The 16,837-nt window shown below is 38.5% G+C and overlaps 1 protein-coding gene across 7 annotated transcripts in view; it reads right to left on the bottom strand.

Moving 5' to 3' along the window:
- Nucleotides 1–16,837, bottom strand: part of SCMH1 (Scm polycomb group protein homolog 1) — a 133,860-nt gene that overhangs the window by 26,765 nt on the left and 90,258 nt on the right. For 6 of the 7 annotated variants that reach the window (XM_065872865.1, XM_065872861.1, XM_065872841.1 and 3 more), the window contains 2 exons: nucleotides 15,802–16,034; nucleotides 11,820–11,946 (listed from right to left, as the gene is read on the bottom strand). The exons of the other annotated variant lie outside the window; for it this stretch is intronic. In XM_065872865.1, the coding sequence (XP_065728937.1) occupies nucleotides 11,820–11,946; nucleotides 15,802–16,034 (360 nt within the window). The remainder of the gene's footprint in view (nucleotides 1–11,819; nucleotides 11,947–15,801; nucleotides 16,035–16,837) is intronic. 7 annotated transcript variants of the gene reach the window in all.

Consider the following 16,837-nt stretch of genomic DNA (forward strand, 5'->3'; position numbering starts at 1 on the left):
TTTCTTAATTTAGAACTATTTGCCTTCTGGAGAGACTGGAAATGAGAAGCATTTCCAGACTGTGTGAGTCCTGGACTTTTTTATTTGCTATGTTTTTTTTTTGAAGCTCATCTCTCTCATCTTACATTTTTATCATAGGTAGTGAGAAGCCAGGTGGCACTTCATTACTTTGTCTGGAAATCTCCTTACATTTCACTGAGTTCATCAGGTACATTTCCTAGTTCCATGTTACTGCAGGTGACAGTGTTATCAGACTTTCCATCACTACCTAGCAGGTGTCTCCTGTCCGCCGTCCTCCTGTCTGCCGTCTTCCAATAAGATTTTCCTCACTTTCCTTTAAGCCCTCACTGACAGCCTTCTTAAGACCTTTTAGGCTTCTATTCTCAAGTTTCTAAGAGAATCATTCTGGCAGAAGCATTGCTAGCTCAGATTAAAAGTGGCAGAGATGGTACAAAATGGAAAGAATTCTTTGAACCCCCAACCTTTTACAATCAGGAGGAAGACTGAGAAGGCAATCTCAGATTTCCTATGGAAAAGGAAGGATGATTCAGAGGACAAAACCAAAGAGCCATGGAAACAACTCCCAGAAAGTAGTATTGGATCTAATTAAGAAATTGGCAACATATGCCCAGCTGGATTTCAGAATTTCTATAAACCAGTGACTGTTATGTGCCTCCAGGTTTTTTCCCCTTTGAATGAATGTATCTGTAAGTTATCCTATGCCTACCCCATCACCATATGCTGGGTATGTGGGGAGTAGACAACATGTTTCTTTAGGTCACAGGTCTTCGGTCTGAGAAGAACTACACTCAAGGAGCTATATCTGAGAAACTGCACCTGAGAGGTCTCATTTGCACCTGGATCTGACTTAGGTGATGAGATGCCAGATCTGGAGCCCAATGTTGTAAAGGGATGAGACCTTTAATGGGGAATCTTGCAAGGGGAAGAATAAATCTTCCAAGTGGTAAAAATGTAAATAACTTATGTTCAGAAGGTGGACTGATGTGGTTTTAAAATATGGTCCATAATTCTTTGACCCTCCTCCCAGCAAGATGTGGGGTCTACTCCCCTTCTCTTGAATCTGGGCTCTGTGACCGCTTGATCAATAGCATATGATATGGGAATGATGCTCTGCTGATTTGGGGGCTCAAGCCTTAAGAAAATGGTAGCCTCCACTTCCTGTTTCTTGAGACACTTGCTCTTGGAATCCAGTCACCCTGGGATGAGGAAGCCCAAGACACCTTTTGGAGGCATCCGTGCAGAGAAGAACCAACGGCCAGCACCAATTTTGTTAGCCGCATAAATGGATCATCTTGGAAGTGGGTCCAACAGCCCCAGCTGAACCACCTCAACTGATGCAATGTGGAAGAGAGATGAGCTGCCTCTGCTCTAATTATAGTACAGTCGAATATCCTGGTATTACCTTTTCCAGGAATATAAAGGTTATATACTTTTTCTAATTTATGCTTATTGTCTTATTTTAAAAATCCTTCCCAATCTTAAGGTCATAAAGATATTTTTGTATATTGTCACGTTTTGGTTTTCTACTGCATCCATGATATCAGAATTAGAGGCTGAAGAAAAGATTCAGAGAAGGGTCCAGCGTGGAAGGAACTTGGAAGTAGCCACTTCATCCTGACAACAAGTAAAAAGCTGAACAACCTGCAAAATCAACTATCCTTTTTAGATCCATCAGAGAACTGAGGTCACAGGGCAAACTGCTGCTCCCCACCAAGAGACAGACGGGTGAACACAGAGACTCACAATTTACTAAAAAGAAACCGCCACAGGAACTCGTGCAGAGGTAGGAAAATCTAAACTATAGAATTCCTACTGGAAGCTCTGTGTGAACACGTCTAAGAGTTAAAAACTCCAGGGGGGATCCACTCATGGGGTGGGGGTGGTCCCACACTTTTGTGAGTTTTACCTCCAGAAGCTCGACCAGGTTCTCACAGTGAATATCGGAGAAAAATGCCCTCATGCTTCCAGCAGGGGGAGGGGGGAAAAGGAGCCATTTAAAAATATGCCAGAGCATTCTGTCCTTCTTAACAAGGCCTACCCTCAGGAGAAATTATTTTACCAGAACTTAATCTGCTGGGATTTGATCAGAACTTAATCTACCTGGGGGAAGGGAAATAACCAACTGCAGCCCCCTCCAGCCATCCTGCCCCATCTAAGGGGCATGAGGGGGACTAAGAAGCACTGGTAAAGTTCACAGTCCAAGAGCACAGTCTCACCGAAAGACTGAGACCTAATCATAGGACTATAGAATACTTCTCCTCCCCTCATACCTTACCATTATTACTAAAGGCCTATTTATAAGGTAAACTAAAAGGCAAAAAAATGAAGTTTGAAGAGACAGAGCAAGATCAGAACTAGACTCAGGCATGGCAGGGATGTTGGAATTATTATTATTTTTTAAAATTTTATTTATTTATTTATTTATGGCTACGTTGGGTCTTCGTTGCTGCGCACGGGCTTTCTCTAGTTGCGGCGTGTGGTCTTCTCATTGCGGTGGCTTCTCTTGTGCAGCACAGGCTCTAGGCACGCGGGCTTTAGTAGTTGTGGCTCTCAGGCTCAGTAGTTGTGGCTCATGGGCTCTAGAGCGCAGGCTCAGTAATTGTGGCTCACAGGCTTAGTTGCTCCGCGGCATGTGGGATCTTCCCAGATCAGGGCTCAAACCCATGTCCCCTGCATTGGTAGGCGGATTCTTAACCACTGCGCCACCAGGGAAGTCCCTGGAATTATTAGATTAAAAATTTAAAACAACTATGATTAATATGCTAAGTGTTCTAATAGACAAAGCAGACAGCATGCAAAAGAGATGGACAATGTATGCAGAAAGATGGAAATTCTAAGAAAATAAAAAATCAATGCTAGAGATCAAAAACACTGTAACAGAAATGAAGAATGCCTTTGATGGGCTAATTAGTAGACTGGACACAGCCAAGGGAAGAATCACTGAACTTGAGGACATCTCAATAGAGACTTCCAAAACTGAACAGCAAAGAAAAAAGAAGACTGAAAAAAAAAGCCTCCACCCAGAATAGACTGGGTGTCCAAGAACTGTGGGACAACTACAAAAGGAGTAACATACACATAATGGGAATACCAGAAGGAGAAGAAAGAAAGGAATAGAAGAAATATTTGAAGCAATAATGACAGAGAATTTCCCCAAATTAATGTCAGACACCAAAGCACAGATTAGGAAGGTCAGAGAACACCAAACAGGATAAATGACACAAAAAAACGACATGTAGGCATATTACATTCAAAAATGCAGAAAATCAAAGCTAAAAAATCTTGAAAGATTTCAGAGGAAAAAACCATCTTACCTATAGAGGAGCAACAATAAAAAATTACATCCTTAGAAACTATGTGAGCAAGAAGAGAAGGGAGTGAAATATTTAAAGTGTTGAGAGAAAATACCCACCCACTTAGAATTCTATCCCTTGAAAAATTAAAGTGAAGGAGAAACAAAAACTTTCTCAGGGACTTCCCTGGTGGCACAGTGATGCGCCTAGAGCCCATGCTCCGCAACAAGAGAAGCCACCGCAATGAGAAGCCCTCGCAACGCAACGAAGAGTAGCCCTTGCTCACCGCAACTACAGAGAGCCCGTGCGTGGCAACGAAGACCCAACACAGCCAAAAACAAATAAATAAATAAATTTATAAACAAAACAAAACAACTTTCTCAGACAAAGAAAAACTGATGGAGTTTGTTGCTTGTAGATCTGCCCTGCAAGAAATGTTAAAGGAATTCCTTAGAGAGAAGGAAAATAACATAGGTCAGAAACTTGGCTCTACACAAAAAAAAAGAGCATCAGAGACAGAATAGGTGAAGGCAAAATAAGAACTTATTATTTTTTTTTAAAGATTTTTTTTTTGACATGGACCATTTTTAAAGTTTTTATTGAATTTGTTACAATATTGCTTCTGTTTTATGTTTTGGTTTTTTGGCCACAAGGCATGTGGGATCTTAGACCCCCAACCAGGTATTGAACCTGCACCCTCTGCACTGGAAGGTGAAGTCTTAACCACTGGACTGCCAGGGAAGTCCCCTCATTCTTAACTGATCTAACAGATAACAGTTTGTTCAAAATAAAAATAGCAATGATGTATCTGTGTATGCTTATGTATATATATATGTACATGCTTATACATACTTATGTCTAAGTGAAATGAATGACAGTAATCATACAAAGGATGGACAGGAGGAATTAGGATTCTTATTATATCTGTGAAGTGGTATAGTGTTATTTGAAAACAGACTTGGATTAGTTATAATGTTATTTGCAAACTCAAGGGTAATCACTTAAAAAAGTAAAAAAAGAAATATAACTGATATGCTAAGAAAGGAGAAAAAGTGGAATCATATAAAATGCTCAGTTAAAACCACAAAAGGCAGAAAAAGAGTGGAAGACAAATATAGGAACAAATTACAAAGGCAAAAAAATAGAAAACTGTAACAATTATGGTAGATATTTATCCAACTGTATCAATAATCATTTTAGATGTCAATGGTCTAAATAAACTAGTTAAAAGAAAGAGATTTTCAAACTGGATCAAAAAACAAGACCCAACTCTATGTTGTTTATAAGAAATCCACTTTAAATATAAAGACACATATAGATTAAAAGTAAAGGGATGGAGAAAGATATGCCATGCTAACACTAATCAAAGGAAAGTGGGAGTAGCTGTATTAATTTCAGACAGAGCAGATTTCAGAGCAAGGAAAGTTATCACAGATAAAGAGGGGCATTACATGATATAAAGGTCAAATATCTAAGAAGACATGTCAGTCCTTACTGTGTATGCACCTAACAACAGAGTATCAAAATACAGGAGGCAAAAATTGATAGAACTGCAAGGAGAAACAGGTGAATCCACTATTACAGGTGGACACTTCAACATCCCTCTATCAGAAATGGACAGATTCAGCAGGCAGTAAGGACACTGTTAAACTCAATAGCACCATCAATAAACTGGATATAATTGATATTAGAGGCTACTTCACCCAACAACAGCAGAACACACATTCTTCTCAAGCTCACATGGAACATACACCAAGATGGACCACATTCTGGGCCATAAAATACACCTTAACAAATTTAAAAGAGCAGAAATCATGTAATATGTCTGTTCTTAGACCACAATGGAATAAAACCAGAAATCAGTAACAGAAAGATAAGTGAAAAATCCCTAAATACTTGGAGCTTAATCAACACATTTCTAAATAACACATGGGTCAAAGAAGAAATCTCAAGAGAAATTTAAAAATATTTTGAACTAAATGAAAATGAAACTATAACTTATCAAAATTTGTGGGGTACAGCCAAAGCAGTGAATCAAGGGAAATTTATAGCACTGAATGCATACGCTATAAAAGAAGAAAGATCTAAAGTCAATAATCTAAGCTTCCACTTCAGGAAATTAGAAAAAGAAGAGCAAATTAAATCCAAAGTAAGCATAAGAAAAGAAATAATAAAAATTAGAGCACAAACCAATGAAATTGAAAACAGGAAGTCAACAGAGAAAAATCAAGGAAAGCTGCTTCCTTGAAAAGATCAATAAAATTGATCAGCCTTTAGACATGCTAATAAGAAAAAAGAGAGATGACACAAATTACTAATATCAGACATGAAAGAGATGGATCACTACATGGATCACTACAGGTCCATGGTCATAAAAAGGGTAATATAAAGAATACTATGAATAATTCTATGCTGACAAATTTGATAATCTAGATGAAATGGACCAATTTGGTGAAAGACACAATCTACCAAAACTCACACAAAAAGAAAAAGACAATCTGAATAGGCCTATATTTATTAAAGAACCTGAATCAGTAATTAATCACCTTCCAAAACAGAAAGCATCTGGCTCAGATGGATTCACTAGAATTCTACCAAACATTTAAAAATGTATTTTACCAATTCTCTCTAATCTCTTTCAGAAAACAGAAGCAGAGAAAATACTTCTTAACTCATTTTATGAGGCCAGCATTACCCTAATACCAAAACCAGACAATGACTTCACAAGAAAAGAAAATTAGAGACCAATATCTCTCATGAACATACATGCAAAAATCCTTAACAAAATACAAGCAAATTGAATTCAACAATATATAAAAAGAATTATACACTACAACCAAACGGAGTTTAACCCAGGTATGTAAAACTGATTCAACATTTGAAAATCAATGTAACCATCACATCAACAAACTAAAGAAGAAATATCACATGATACCAATAGATGCAGAAAAAAACATCTGACAGAATCAAAGACCCATTCATGATGGAAACTCTCAGAAAACTAGGAAGAGAGGGAAACTTCCTCAACTTCATAAATAACATCAACAAAAACCCTACAGCTAACATCATACTTAATGGTGAGAAACTAGAAGCTTTCCCACTAAGATCAGGAACAAGGTAAGGATGTTCCCTCTTACCACGAGTTTTCCACATTGTACTAGGAGTCCTAACTAATGTAATAAGACAAGAAAAGGAAATGAAAGGTGTACAGTTTGGTAAGGAAGAAATAAAACCCCCTTTATCTGTAGAAGACGTGCTTGTCTATGTAGAGAATGCAAAAGCACTGACAAAAGAAAATTCCTGGAACTAATAAGCAGTTACAGCAAGACTGCAGAGTATAAGGTTAATACACAAAAGTCAATCACTTTCATATATAACAGCAATGAATAGGTGGAATTTGAAATTAAAAACAATACCATTTACCTTAGCACCTTCAAAAATAAAATACTTAGGTATAAATCTAACAAAATACGTACAAGATTTATATGAAGAAAACTACAAAACTACAAAACTCTGATAAACGAAATCAAGAAAGAACTAAATAAATGGAGAGATATCCCCATGTTCATGGATAAGAAAATACTGTCAAGATGTCCATTCTTCCCAACTTGATCTATAGATTCAAGGCAATCCCAATCAAAATCCCAGGAAGTTATTTTGTGGCTATCAACAAACTGATTCTAATGTTTATATGGAGAGGGAAAAACCCTGAAGAGCCAACACAATATTGAAGGGAAAGAACAAAGTTGGAGGACTGACACTACCCAACTTCAAGACAGTACGGTATTGGTAAAAGAATAGCCAAATCAATGGAACAGAATAGAGAGCCCAGAAATAGTCCCACACAAATACAGTCAACTGATCTTTGACAAAGGAGCAAAGGCAATACAATGGAGCAAAGACAGTCTTTTCAACAAATAGTACTGAAACAACTGGATAGCCATATGCAAAAAAAGGAACCTAGACATAGACTTTGCACCCCTCACAAAAATTAACTCAAAACAGATCACAGACCTAAATGTAAAATTCAAAACTATAAAACTCCTAGATGATAATATAGGAGAAAACTAAGATGACCTTGGGTATGCCAGTGACTTCAGATATAACACCAAAGGCAGGATCCCTGAAAGAAATAATTGATAGGTTAAACTCACTAAAATTAAAACCTTCTGCTCTGTGAAAGCCAATGTCAAGAGAGTGAGAAGATAAGCTACAGATTGGGAGAAATTATTTGCAAAAGACAGATCTGATAAAGGACTGTTATCCAAATACACAAAGAACTCTTAAAACTCAGCAATAAGAAAACAAACAACCTGATTAAAATATGTGCCAAAGTTGTTAATAGACACCTCACCAAAGAAGATACACAACTGGAAAATAAGTATATGAAAAGATGCTCTACTCTACATGTCATTAGAGATATGCAAATTAAAACAACAATGAAATACTACTATACACCTATTAGAATGGCCCAAATCCAGAACACTGACACCATCAAATGCTGGCGAGAATGTGGAGCAACAAATGAACGCTCATTCACTGCTGGTTGGAACGCAAAATGATACAGCCACTTTGAAGACAGTTTGACAATTTCTTACATAACCAAATATACTCTTACTATGTGATCCAGAAATCGCATTCCTTGGTATTTACCCAAAGGAAGTGAAAACTTATGTTTTCACTAAAACCTGCACATGAATGTTTATAGCAGCGTAATTCATAGTTGCCAAAACTTGGAAACAACCAAGATGTCCTTCAGTAGGTGAACGGATAAATAAACTATTGGTATAGCCAGACAATGGTATGTTGTTATTTAGCACTAAAAAAAAAAAAAAAAAAGAACTATCAAGCCATGGAAAGGCACAGAGGAAATTTAAATGTATATTGCTAAGTGAAAAGGTCAATCTGAAAAGACTACATACGGAATGATTTCAACTTTATGACATTCTGGAAAAGGCAATATTATAAAGACAGTAAAAAGGTCAGTAGTTGCCAGAGATTAGTAGGGAGGAAAGAATGAATAGGCAGAGCAAAAAGGATTTTTAGGGCAGTTAAATTATTTTGTAGGATCCTATCATGGTGGATACATGTCATTATATATTTGTCAAAATCCATAGCAAGTATAACACCAAGAGAGAACTCTGAGGTAAACTACGGACCTTGGGTGATAATGATGTGTCAGTGCAGGTTCATCAATTGAAACAAACATACTGCTCTGGTGGGGGATGTTGGTAATGGAGAAGGCCATGCATGTGTGGGAGCAGGGGGTATACGGGAAAGCTCTGTACCTCCCGTACTTAAAAAAAACAGTCTAGTAAAAAGTTCAGAAAACAAAAAAGAGTTTTTCATAGCTGATGCAAACATCCAAGAGTGGGTAAGCAGAGTGCAAGGCTTTCCTAAATGTATGTGACCAAGTTCCTAAATGTATGTAAAATCCCTTTATGCAGAGCATTTTGCAAGACTGGTTTTCTACCAAATACCCTTTGGAAAATGCCACTAGAGTAATAAATAATGACACTTTTACAAGCAAAATGCCAGGAACAAGAAACTCAATACAAAGTTTAGAGGACAGAGTTGAGGAAAGCTTGAAGAAAGTTGAGCAAAAAGACAAAGAGAATAGGAATAAGAATAAAGAGGGTCAAGAATACAGAGGACGACTTCAGGAGGGTCAACATCTGAATAACATGTATGCCAGGAACAGTGAATAGAGAAAAAGTGGGAGAAAATCATTGATGAATTTAAGAAAGTTTCAAGAAGTCAAATAATGGAATAGGCACACTACGTGTCCACATGGTAGGTAAAAATACATCCTAGGTGAAATTTCAGAATAATGGGGATGAAGAGAAGCTTCAAAGGGAATAAACAGGTTTCACACAAAACGAAAGATATAAATTTAAGAAAGATTACATGGGAAAATAAAGATGTGGGAAGGAGCAAACTGGGGATAACACAAAAGAGAGGTGAAGAGGTTGTCAAGGAACTCAGAAGGCTCCAGAAGAGATTTCTTTTAGAGTTTGAAATGGATAGAATATAAAACGTGCTTGAACATAAAGAAAGATGTATATGGCAGTAAGAGAGTTTAAGGCTGAGTTAATAAGTATATAGCAAAATAAACACATAACAAAGAAATCAAGATTTACTCTAAAACAAAATTTTGTACAATAAAGGAAAAGTAATCATAGTACTCTACAGTTCAACTGAGAATAGCCTATAACAAGTAACAATGCAAATGAATGAATTTCAATCTAATCACAATTATAGTATCATAGTATTAAGATACACAAGCATGTGTGGGTGGGTAACGGGTAAGGAGATGAAGAGTTAAATCCTGGGTTGCCAAAAAAAAAAGAAAAGGAAGAGTTAAAGTGTGTTGTCAGTTGAAAATGCCTCAAGCTAAAAAAAAGAAAAAAAAAGCAATATAAACATTCCACTTACATATATGGAGATAAATAAAAGAATCAGCTAAATTAAAAGTGATTGCCTTTGGTGAGAAGTAAATGACAGGGGCATAGAGGGGACTGTTCGTCTTGTTTTTGTAATAATTCTTGTAGGCCTATTGTTCCTTTAAACTATTAGCATGTATATAACTCTGATCAAAATAACTCTTAAAAAGTGTCGTGCAGTTAAAAGAACCCCGAAAGGTTGGTAATAAAGGATATAGTGTAGCACACAGCTTTCAATCTATGATAGCTTTTAAAAAAAATTAATTTTTGGCTGCATTGGGTCTTTGTGGCTGCACGTGGGCTTTCTCTAGTTGCGGTGAGCAGGGGCTACTTTTCATTGCAGTGCATGGGCTTCTCATTGCAGTGGCTTTTCTTGCTGCGGAGCAATGGGCTCTAGGCACGCAGGCTCAGTAGTTGTGGCGCACGGGATTAGTTGCTCCCCAGCACGTGGGATCTTCGCGGACCAGGGCTCGAACCCATGTCCCCTGCCTTTGCAGGCAGATTCTTAACCACTGCGCCACCAGGGAAGTCCCTATAATAGCTTTTATTGTTAACATTTGAAGGGTCTATAAAGGTAACTTGGACTAATCGTATCGTTGTATAGGTGTGGAAACTGAGGCTCAGAAAAGGAAGTGACATCAAGGTCACACAGAAAGAGCAAAGGTCCAACTGGGGTGGTGAAACAGTGATCAGTCAAGACTGCGATAGCCTGGCCAAGAACAGGAAACAGGGATACAAAGTCAAGTTGCCACTTTTCCTAGGCTATGAGATTCAGACCAAGGGAGGGATTGCCAGCTTCGAGACTGCCAGAAGAGATGGTCTACATCATTTAAACCGAAAAGTGAGGCATAGTCATGAAGCTCCCACTGCTATGAATCTTCTAGGTTTTGTTAAAAAGGCATCCAGGCACCTAAGTGATATTTAGAAGGATATGGAGTAAACCAAGCAGGTATGCAGGCACCTAGGGGGCGTGTCATGAGGCTGGAAAATGTAATCAGTATCTTCACCAAGGTGTTCATCTATCTTTACTTCCTCTTCCATGGAGCTTAGGGTCAAAGCTCCTAAGCTTTGTTCACTAATCTAATGACACTTTTGGATTAAGCAAACCCAGTAACTAGCTGGGGCTAGATGCATAAGATATATTTGAAGAAATCACATGATAGTACCCTGACTAGAGCTGGACATAAATGCCACTGCAGGCTCTGTTGTTTTCCAAAGGTTATTTGGGGAGGAAACTATAGCTGGCCTTCCCTTCAAGTGCTAACATTCTAGGATTTGGGTGGAGACAAATTCAACTCCTAAGAAAAAGACTACCCTAACTTCCTTGGGGGTCATTCCAATTGCTTAGATTTCCCTAAGAAGATGGAGTAGCTGCAGAGTAACAAAAGTAAGGTTTCACATATGTATCTTAATTTAGACATAAAAAATGAGTATTGTTCTTTTTAGTTACCCCACAGGGAGGCTGTATATCTATGTTTATGTATTCTAAAGGGGTAGCTCTTTTAGAGTTACCTCCATATATAGTTTACGAAATGGGAACAGATATGCACAACCCAGGTGGTTACGCACCCACTTTAGTTACCAGATTTTGCTTTGAATCAAACGAGCACTGAAATACTTTCACAGCACCAAGATTTGCCACCATCAATGACATTAAAAAAAAAACAGAGCAGTGTCATACATATATGAGTGGTGGCAGAATTATTATTGTGCTGGAAGGGTTCTGGAAGGGATCACTAAAGAGGGAGCACCCCAAACTGGAAAGGATGGGTATAATTACAAACTGGGCCAGGGAGCTCCTGGTGCTGGCCCCATGTCCACCCCACTCCCATGCCCCAGATCCCCAACGCTGAGTTCACAGAACATCTACCCAAGTTTCTTTGATTCTTTTGACAGAATGGAGGTTTCTCTGAAGTTATTTCAAAGTTAAAAAAAAATTTTTTTTTAAGATTCTGTTGAGATTTATAAATGGATAGGGGGCTAATTATTGGTGCAGTAAAAGAGAAAGTATAGACACTGGGGCCTGGGGCTTGTTGCAGCTAATACTGTGATCTGCTCTTACCTGTGGGGGCCTGCATGGCTGAGCTGGGGATGGTGGCAGCATCTTGGGGTACAGTGCTGGTATCCGGTTCAGGGGTGCTGGTTGTTGGTGAGGTGGGTGGTGGGTTCAGCAAAGTCCGAGGTTTCCTCTGTCAAAATGGATGGGGAAAAGTTTCTACCCATGATAGGTAACTTGTCTTCTCATTCCTCTATTCTTAGTACTTAATTCACGCATGAAACTGAAATACATTTGTGGATGGGACTGTTTTAATCTTTTTTTTTTGTTTACAGTTGATATATAGTTGATTTACAATGTTGTGTTAGTTTCTGGTGTACAGCAAAGTGATTCAGTTATATATTTATATATGTGTATTCTTTTTCAGTTTCTTTTCCATTACAGGTTATTACAAGATATTGAATATAGTTCCCTGTGCTATACAGTAGGACCCTGTTGTTTACCTATTTTATATATAGTCGTGTGTATCTGGTAATCTCAAGCTCCTAAATGACCTCTCCCTGTACTTCCCCCTTTGGTAACCATAAGTTTGTTTTCTATGTCTGTGTGTCTGTTTCCTAAAAGTGTTACAACTAAGTTCATTTGTAACATTTTTTCAGATTCCACCTATAAGTGATATCATATGATATATATTTTTTTACACACAGCGTCTTGCCCAAAGCTGCAAATACAGTAGATGTTTAATAAATATGTATAAGAGTCTGGGCTTCTGTATAGCCACAGCTTAATTCACTATCTTTTCTACTGTATTCAATATTATCATCTGAAGTCCAGGTTCTTTATTAGTTAGACAGAAAAAAGCAGAAAAAGGAAAAAAAAATGCTGTGGCTTAAGTCTACTTTGACATTAGTTTGTTTCCCTCTGTTGAAGAATGGAAACCTCCCTTCCCCTAACTCCACAAACTACTTTCCCCTGCCTACCTCTTCAGCTTATTACCTGTCATTTCTTATCTTAAACCTTATACTCCAGTAATCTCTAACTATAGTAGTTCTCTCAAAACCTGCAGTTTTACCCGGTCCTTGCCTTTACAATAATAAACCAACCCTTTTGCCTGGAATACCCTTTCTTTTTTTTTTTTTCCTTATAAATATCTGTTTATCCAGGAAGCTTTTCTGGATAAGCTTTACTGTCTCTTTTGTGCTATTTCTGTACTTTGTATTGTTGCATTTATCACAGTGTATTGTCAATATATATTTACATACTGGTGTCCCCTATTAGCCTGGCGCTCCTTGAGGGTCTGATTCTGTTTACCATTCCTACATGGTACTCGGCATATGATAAGTGTCAATAAACGTCTTTCAATGAAGCATACAGTATAGAATACCAATAATGGGGGAAGTAATAAAAATGATTTGAGAAGAATCTAGTATCTCCTCTATGCTGGTCCAGGCAATCTCTGAGGGAGAGAGATCTCAGAAGGCTTTTTCCAAGAAACAGTTTTCTAAAAGCCTTTCTGAATGCAAGGAAAACATAACCATTTCTGAGATCCAGAAATCCCTTCCTACTGAATGTCACACGTAGGGTCCACTGTGGGAGGTGTATAAACCTGACTGACTTCTAGGATGGCTCTGCTTGTGAAAGCAGTCATGCAAACTCTTACAGAACATTCAACACACACACAGGATATGGATGTTTCCTCTCATTTTTTGATATTGCCACAAGTAAAAATCCAAATAAGCAATGAGTCAGGGAAGAAAGGAAATACCAGTTCAACTTCATTGAGTTGGTGGTAGGACTTCATGGGGTCCCTGAAGAAACAAACCTGGTGAGTTAGGTTCCCAAATATTGTAGAAAAAAGCAGAAAGATGTAAAGCTTTATTACCTTTTGATGCATTTACATGTATTATATCTATACATGTAAAATACATTTACATGTATTATATCTATTCATATATTAACGTAACTCCATTTTACTGGTGAGAAAACTGGGGCTCACAGCCATACTCAAAGCTTTCCCAAAGTCACACAGGTGGTAACAATTGGAGATGAGATATAAATCTAAGTTTGTCTGGCTTCAAAGCCTGTGCTCTTGTCACAAGACCACTTTGCTTCAAAAATGAACATGAGGGTTATATCATGGGTTAAGTAAAGGTATATACACTTACAGGAATAGGCAAAAGGACAGGAAAGGGAATTAGGGAGTCAAATGCCATGCCATGAAGTACAGTATTAGATGAGAATTACTGCTATCAGGAGGATTGGAAAGAAAGAGGACTTGGGCTACTATGTTAGGACTTCCTGAGAAAGCAGAGCTGAGGCAATCAGAGAATCATAGTTCTTAGGTTTTGAAGGATCTTAAAGGTTACTTAATCCAACTATCCATCTAACACTTCTACTTTCCACTCCTTGAAAACATCCCTCCCAGTAGTCATCTGGTACCTGATGAAATACCTCTAGTGATGGGAGATCACTACTTGCATTTTGAAATAGATTTAACTGTTCCTTTTATGTTGAGACAAAGCCTGTCTGCTTGAGTTTCTGCTCATTGGTTCTGGTTCTGTCTTTGGAACCTCAGAGACAAGTTTTCTCTGTTTTTAATCTATCAAGGTGCCTTCACATCGTCAAAAGCATGACTTCCCTGGCCTTGGAATCTTTAGAGCCTTCAGCCTCTCCTCCACAACATGAGAATGAGAAGACCATAATGGACACAAAAATGAACCCCTGGGTTTGGGGTTAGTGGTAATAGATCAGGAGCATTATGTGTTACATAGAAGGATTAGGATGTGACATCAAGAATTCAAAACCAATAAATAAGAGATAATCTCAATTGGAACATCATCACTAAAATCCATCCATCCATCCATCCATGCATGCATGCATCCATCCATCCATCTTGCATATACTGAACATTTCCCAAGAGACTGGGATATAGGGCACTGCAGAAGAAAAAGAGAAAAAAAAGACTAGATTCCTGACCTTGAAGAGCTTATATTCGAGAAGGACTGAGGTCAGCTGGAGCTAATAAAAAAAACAAACCCACCCAACCAACCAAACCTAGGGAGGAACTTATGAAATTAGAAAGGAGTGCCTAGGGAGAACTGGGTATCATTTCTAAACTGGAACTCAGGTAGTCTAGTTTGGGAGGGAGTTGCAGAGAGATTCCTTGATAGTTAAGAAGTGAGTGGAGAAAGAAGGTGATGCCAAAGGAAGCCCTAGAGAAGCAGCTGAGTAGGTTTCATATCAATGGTTTCCCTAGGGAAGATACACATGGAGAACTGGTCATGACTAAAAGGTGATACTTTCAGTAACAGTGCTCAGTGAAGCTCGACCCAGCAGTCTTTTCCTACACCAGAGGTAAGTGTTAACCTCCCTCAGGAAATGTGAGAGAGTGAATATGTGGTAGGGCAGCAGTGACCTTAGAACTAGAAGATCTGGAGACCCATCTCTGTAGCCTTTGCCATTTATTAGCTATGTGACCATAGGGAAGTCATTTCACATCTTTAAGTCTCAACTTATTTGACTATTTAATAACATTAACACTACTCATCTCCAAGGGTTTTGTGAAGATCATGTGATATATAGTGGTGTCAGGTACAGAGCCTGATACTTAGTGAATATTCAATAATTTTTTTTCTTCTTCTTTTCTTTTTTCTTTTTTTTTTTTAAAGAAGGTACAGGGACAGAAAAATAAATACATTTACAGAGTCACTTTTCTCTTTCTGTTCACATACCTGGGCATCCACTCTGGGTAGGTTAAAAACAATTAGGAGCAGGGCCTTCCATCTATGGAAGATATTAGACCAGAATTCCCATGAATGTAACTTTCAAAGTAAAAATTTATTTCTTATCCATACTATCTTATCTGTAACATTACCAACTCCCAGGTAAGTAGCTAAAGTAGGGATGACAATATAGGAGATTCTTCTTAAAAGCATACACAAGGTGGAGAATAGGGCCAGATACATCCCTTTCTAAGATGGATGGATATGGATGAGTTACTCCTTTAAAACCATTTATTCCGTGCTGGCAAACCCACATTTTTACCTACCTTACTGCCAGGTTTGGGACCCCTCTTCTTTGGGAATTTCAAAGGTTCAGCTGACTTGGATGGGGTAGAGATGGGATGGGGAATTAGGGGCTTGGGTGTCCGGCCCCGCTTCTTTCCTGGTTTACGCCCCCTCTGCCCTGGTTGAGGCTCCAAGGCAGTTTTGGTGTTGCTGTGGATGCTGGGCTTCTCAGTGTTCGCCTCGGATGCAGGATAGGGATTCTTTGGAATCACAACTGCAAGAAAAAGACTCATTCTAACACCCCCTCTTCCCACTTGCATTCCCATCCCAGCCAGAGGGAAAAAAAGACTTGCTACTTCTGCTTGGATAGTTTTATCCCAGGAAGCTAGTTTCTTGGCATCTGACCTAAATGTTAGAAAATCTCAGAGGAGAACTGAAGTTTGATTGGCCAGAATTGGGAGTTTTAATTATTTCTGGCAGATGCAGAATAAATTAAACTGTTCTCCCCAAGGAATCTAGTTAAAGCATATAAACACAGGCTCAGAGATGGAATGGATCTTACCTACAATCTTCTCCTGCTAAGAATGAAGATTTGAGGCCCACAAGAGGAAATGATGCCTTCCCTAGGTTATACAGTGAGTTGGGATAGGACTTATGTTTTGAAACTGGGCCCTGACAACCGAATCAGGGATTTTCTATATCAATCTACTTAAAGTTTTAGTGTGATTATTGCAGTGAGGAGTAGTGAAACACATGGAAATATATACATCTGATAGCATATTTCCTTACCTTAAAAATCTCTGCTCCATATTACCTTTAAGGTAAAGTCCAAATTCTTTATCCTGATATCCAAAGACTTTTGTGACTCTGCCCCTGCCTTGCTCTCCAGTTATGTCTGATGTCATTTCCTATCACCCACCCCCATGTTCTAGCTCCTCTGTTTTCTGAACACCAATTCGTTCATATATGTTGAGTTCTCTATTCCTCCTGGTCAGACATACATCAGTACTCAGTTTTCAACACTCAGCTCCAGGGCCACCTCCTTACTAAGGCCTTGTCTGACTATGTCCCAACTCC

Source organism: Phocoena phocoena, chromosome 1 (genome assembly GCF_963924675.1).
Source record: "Phocoena phocoena chromosome 1, mPhoPho1.1, whole genome shotgun sequence".
Lineage (NCBI taxonomy): Eukaryota > Metazoa > Chordata > Mammalia > Artiodactyla > Phocoenidae > Phocoena > Phocoena phocoena.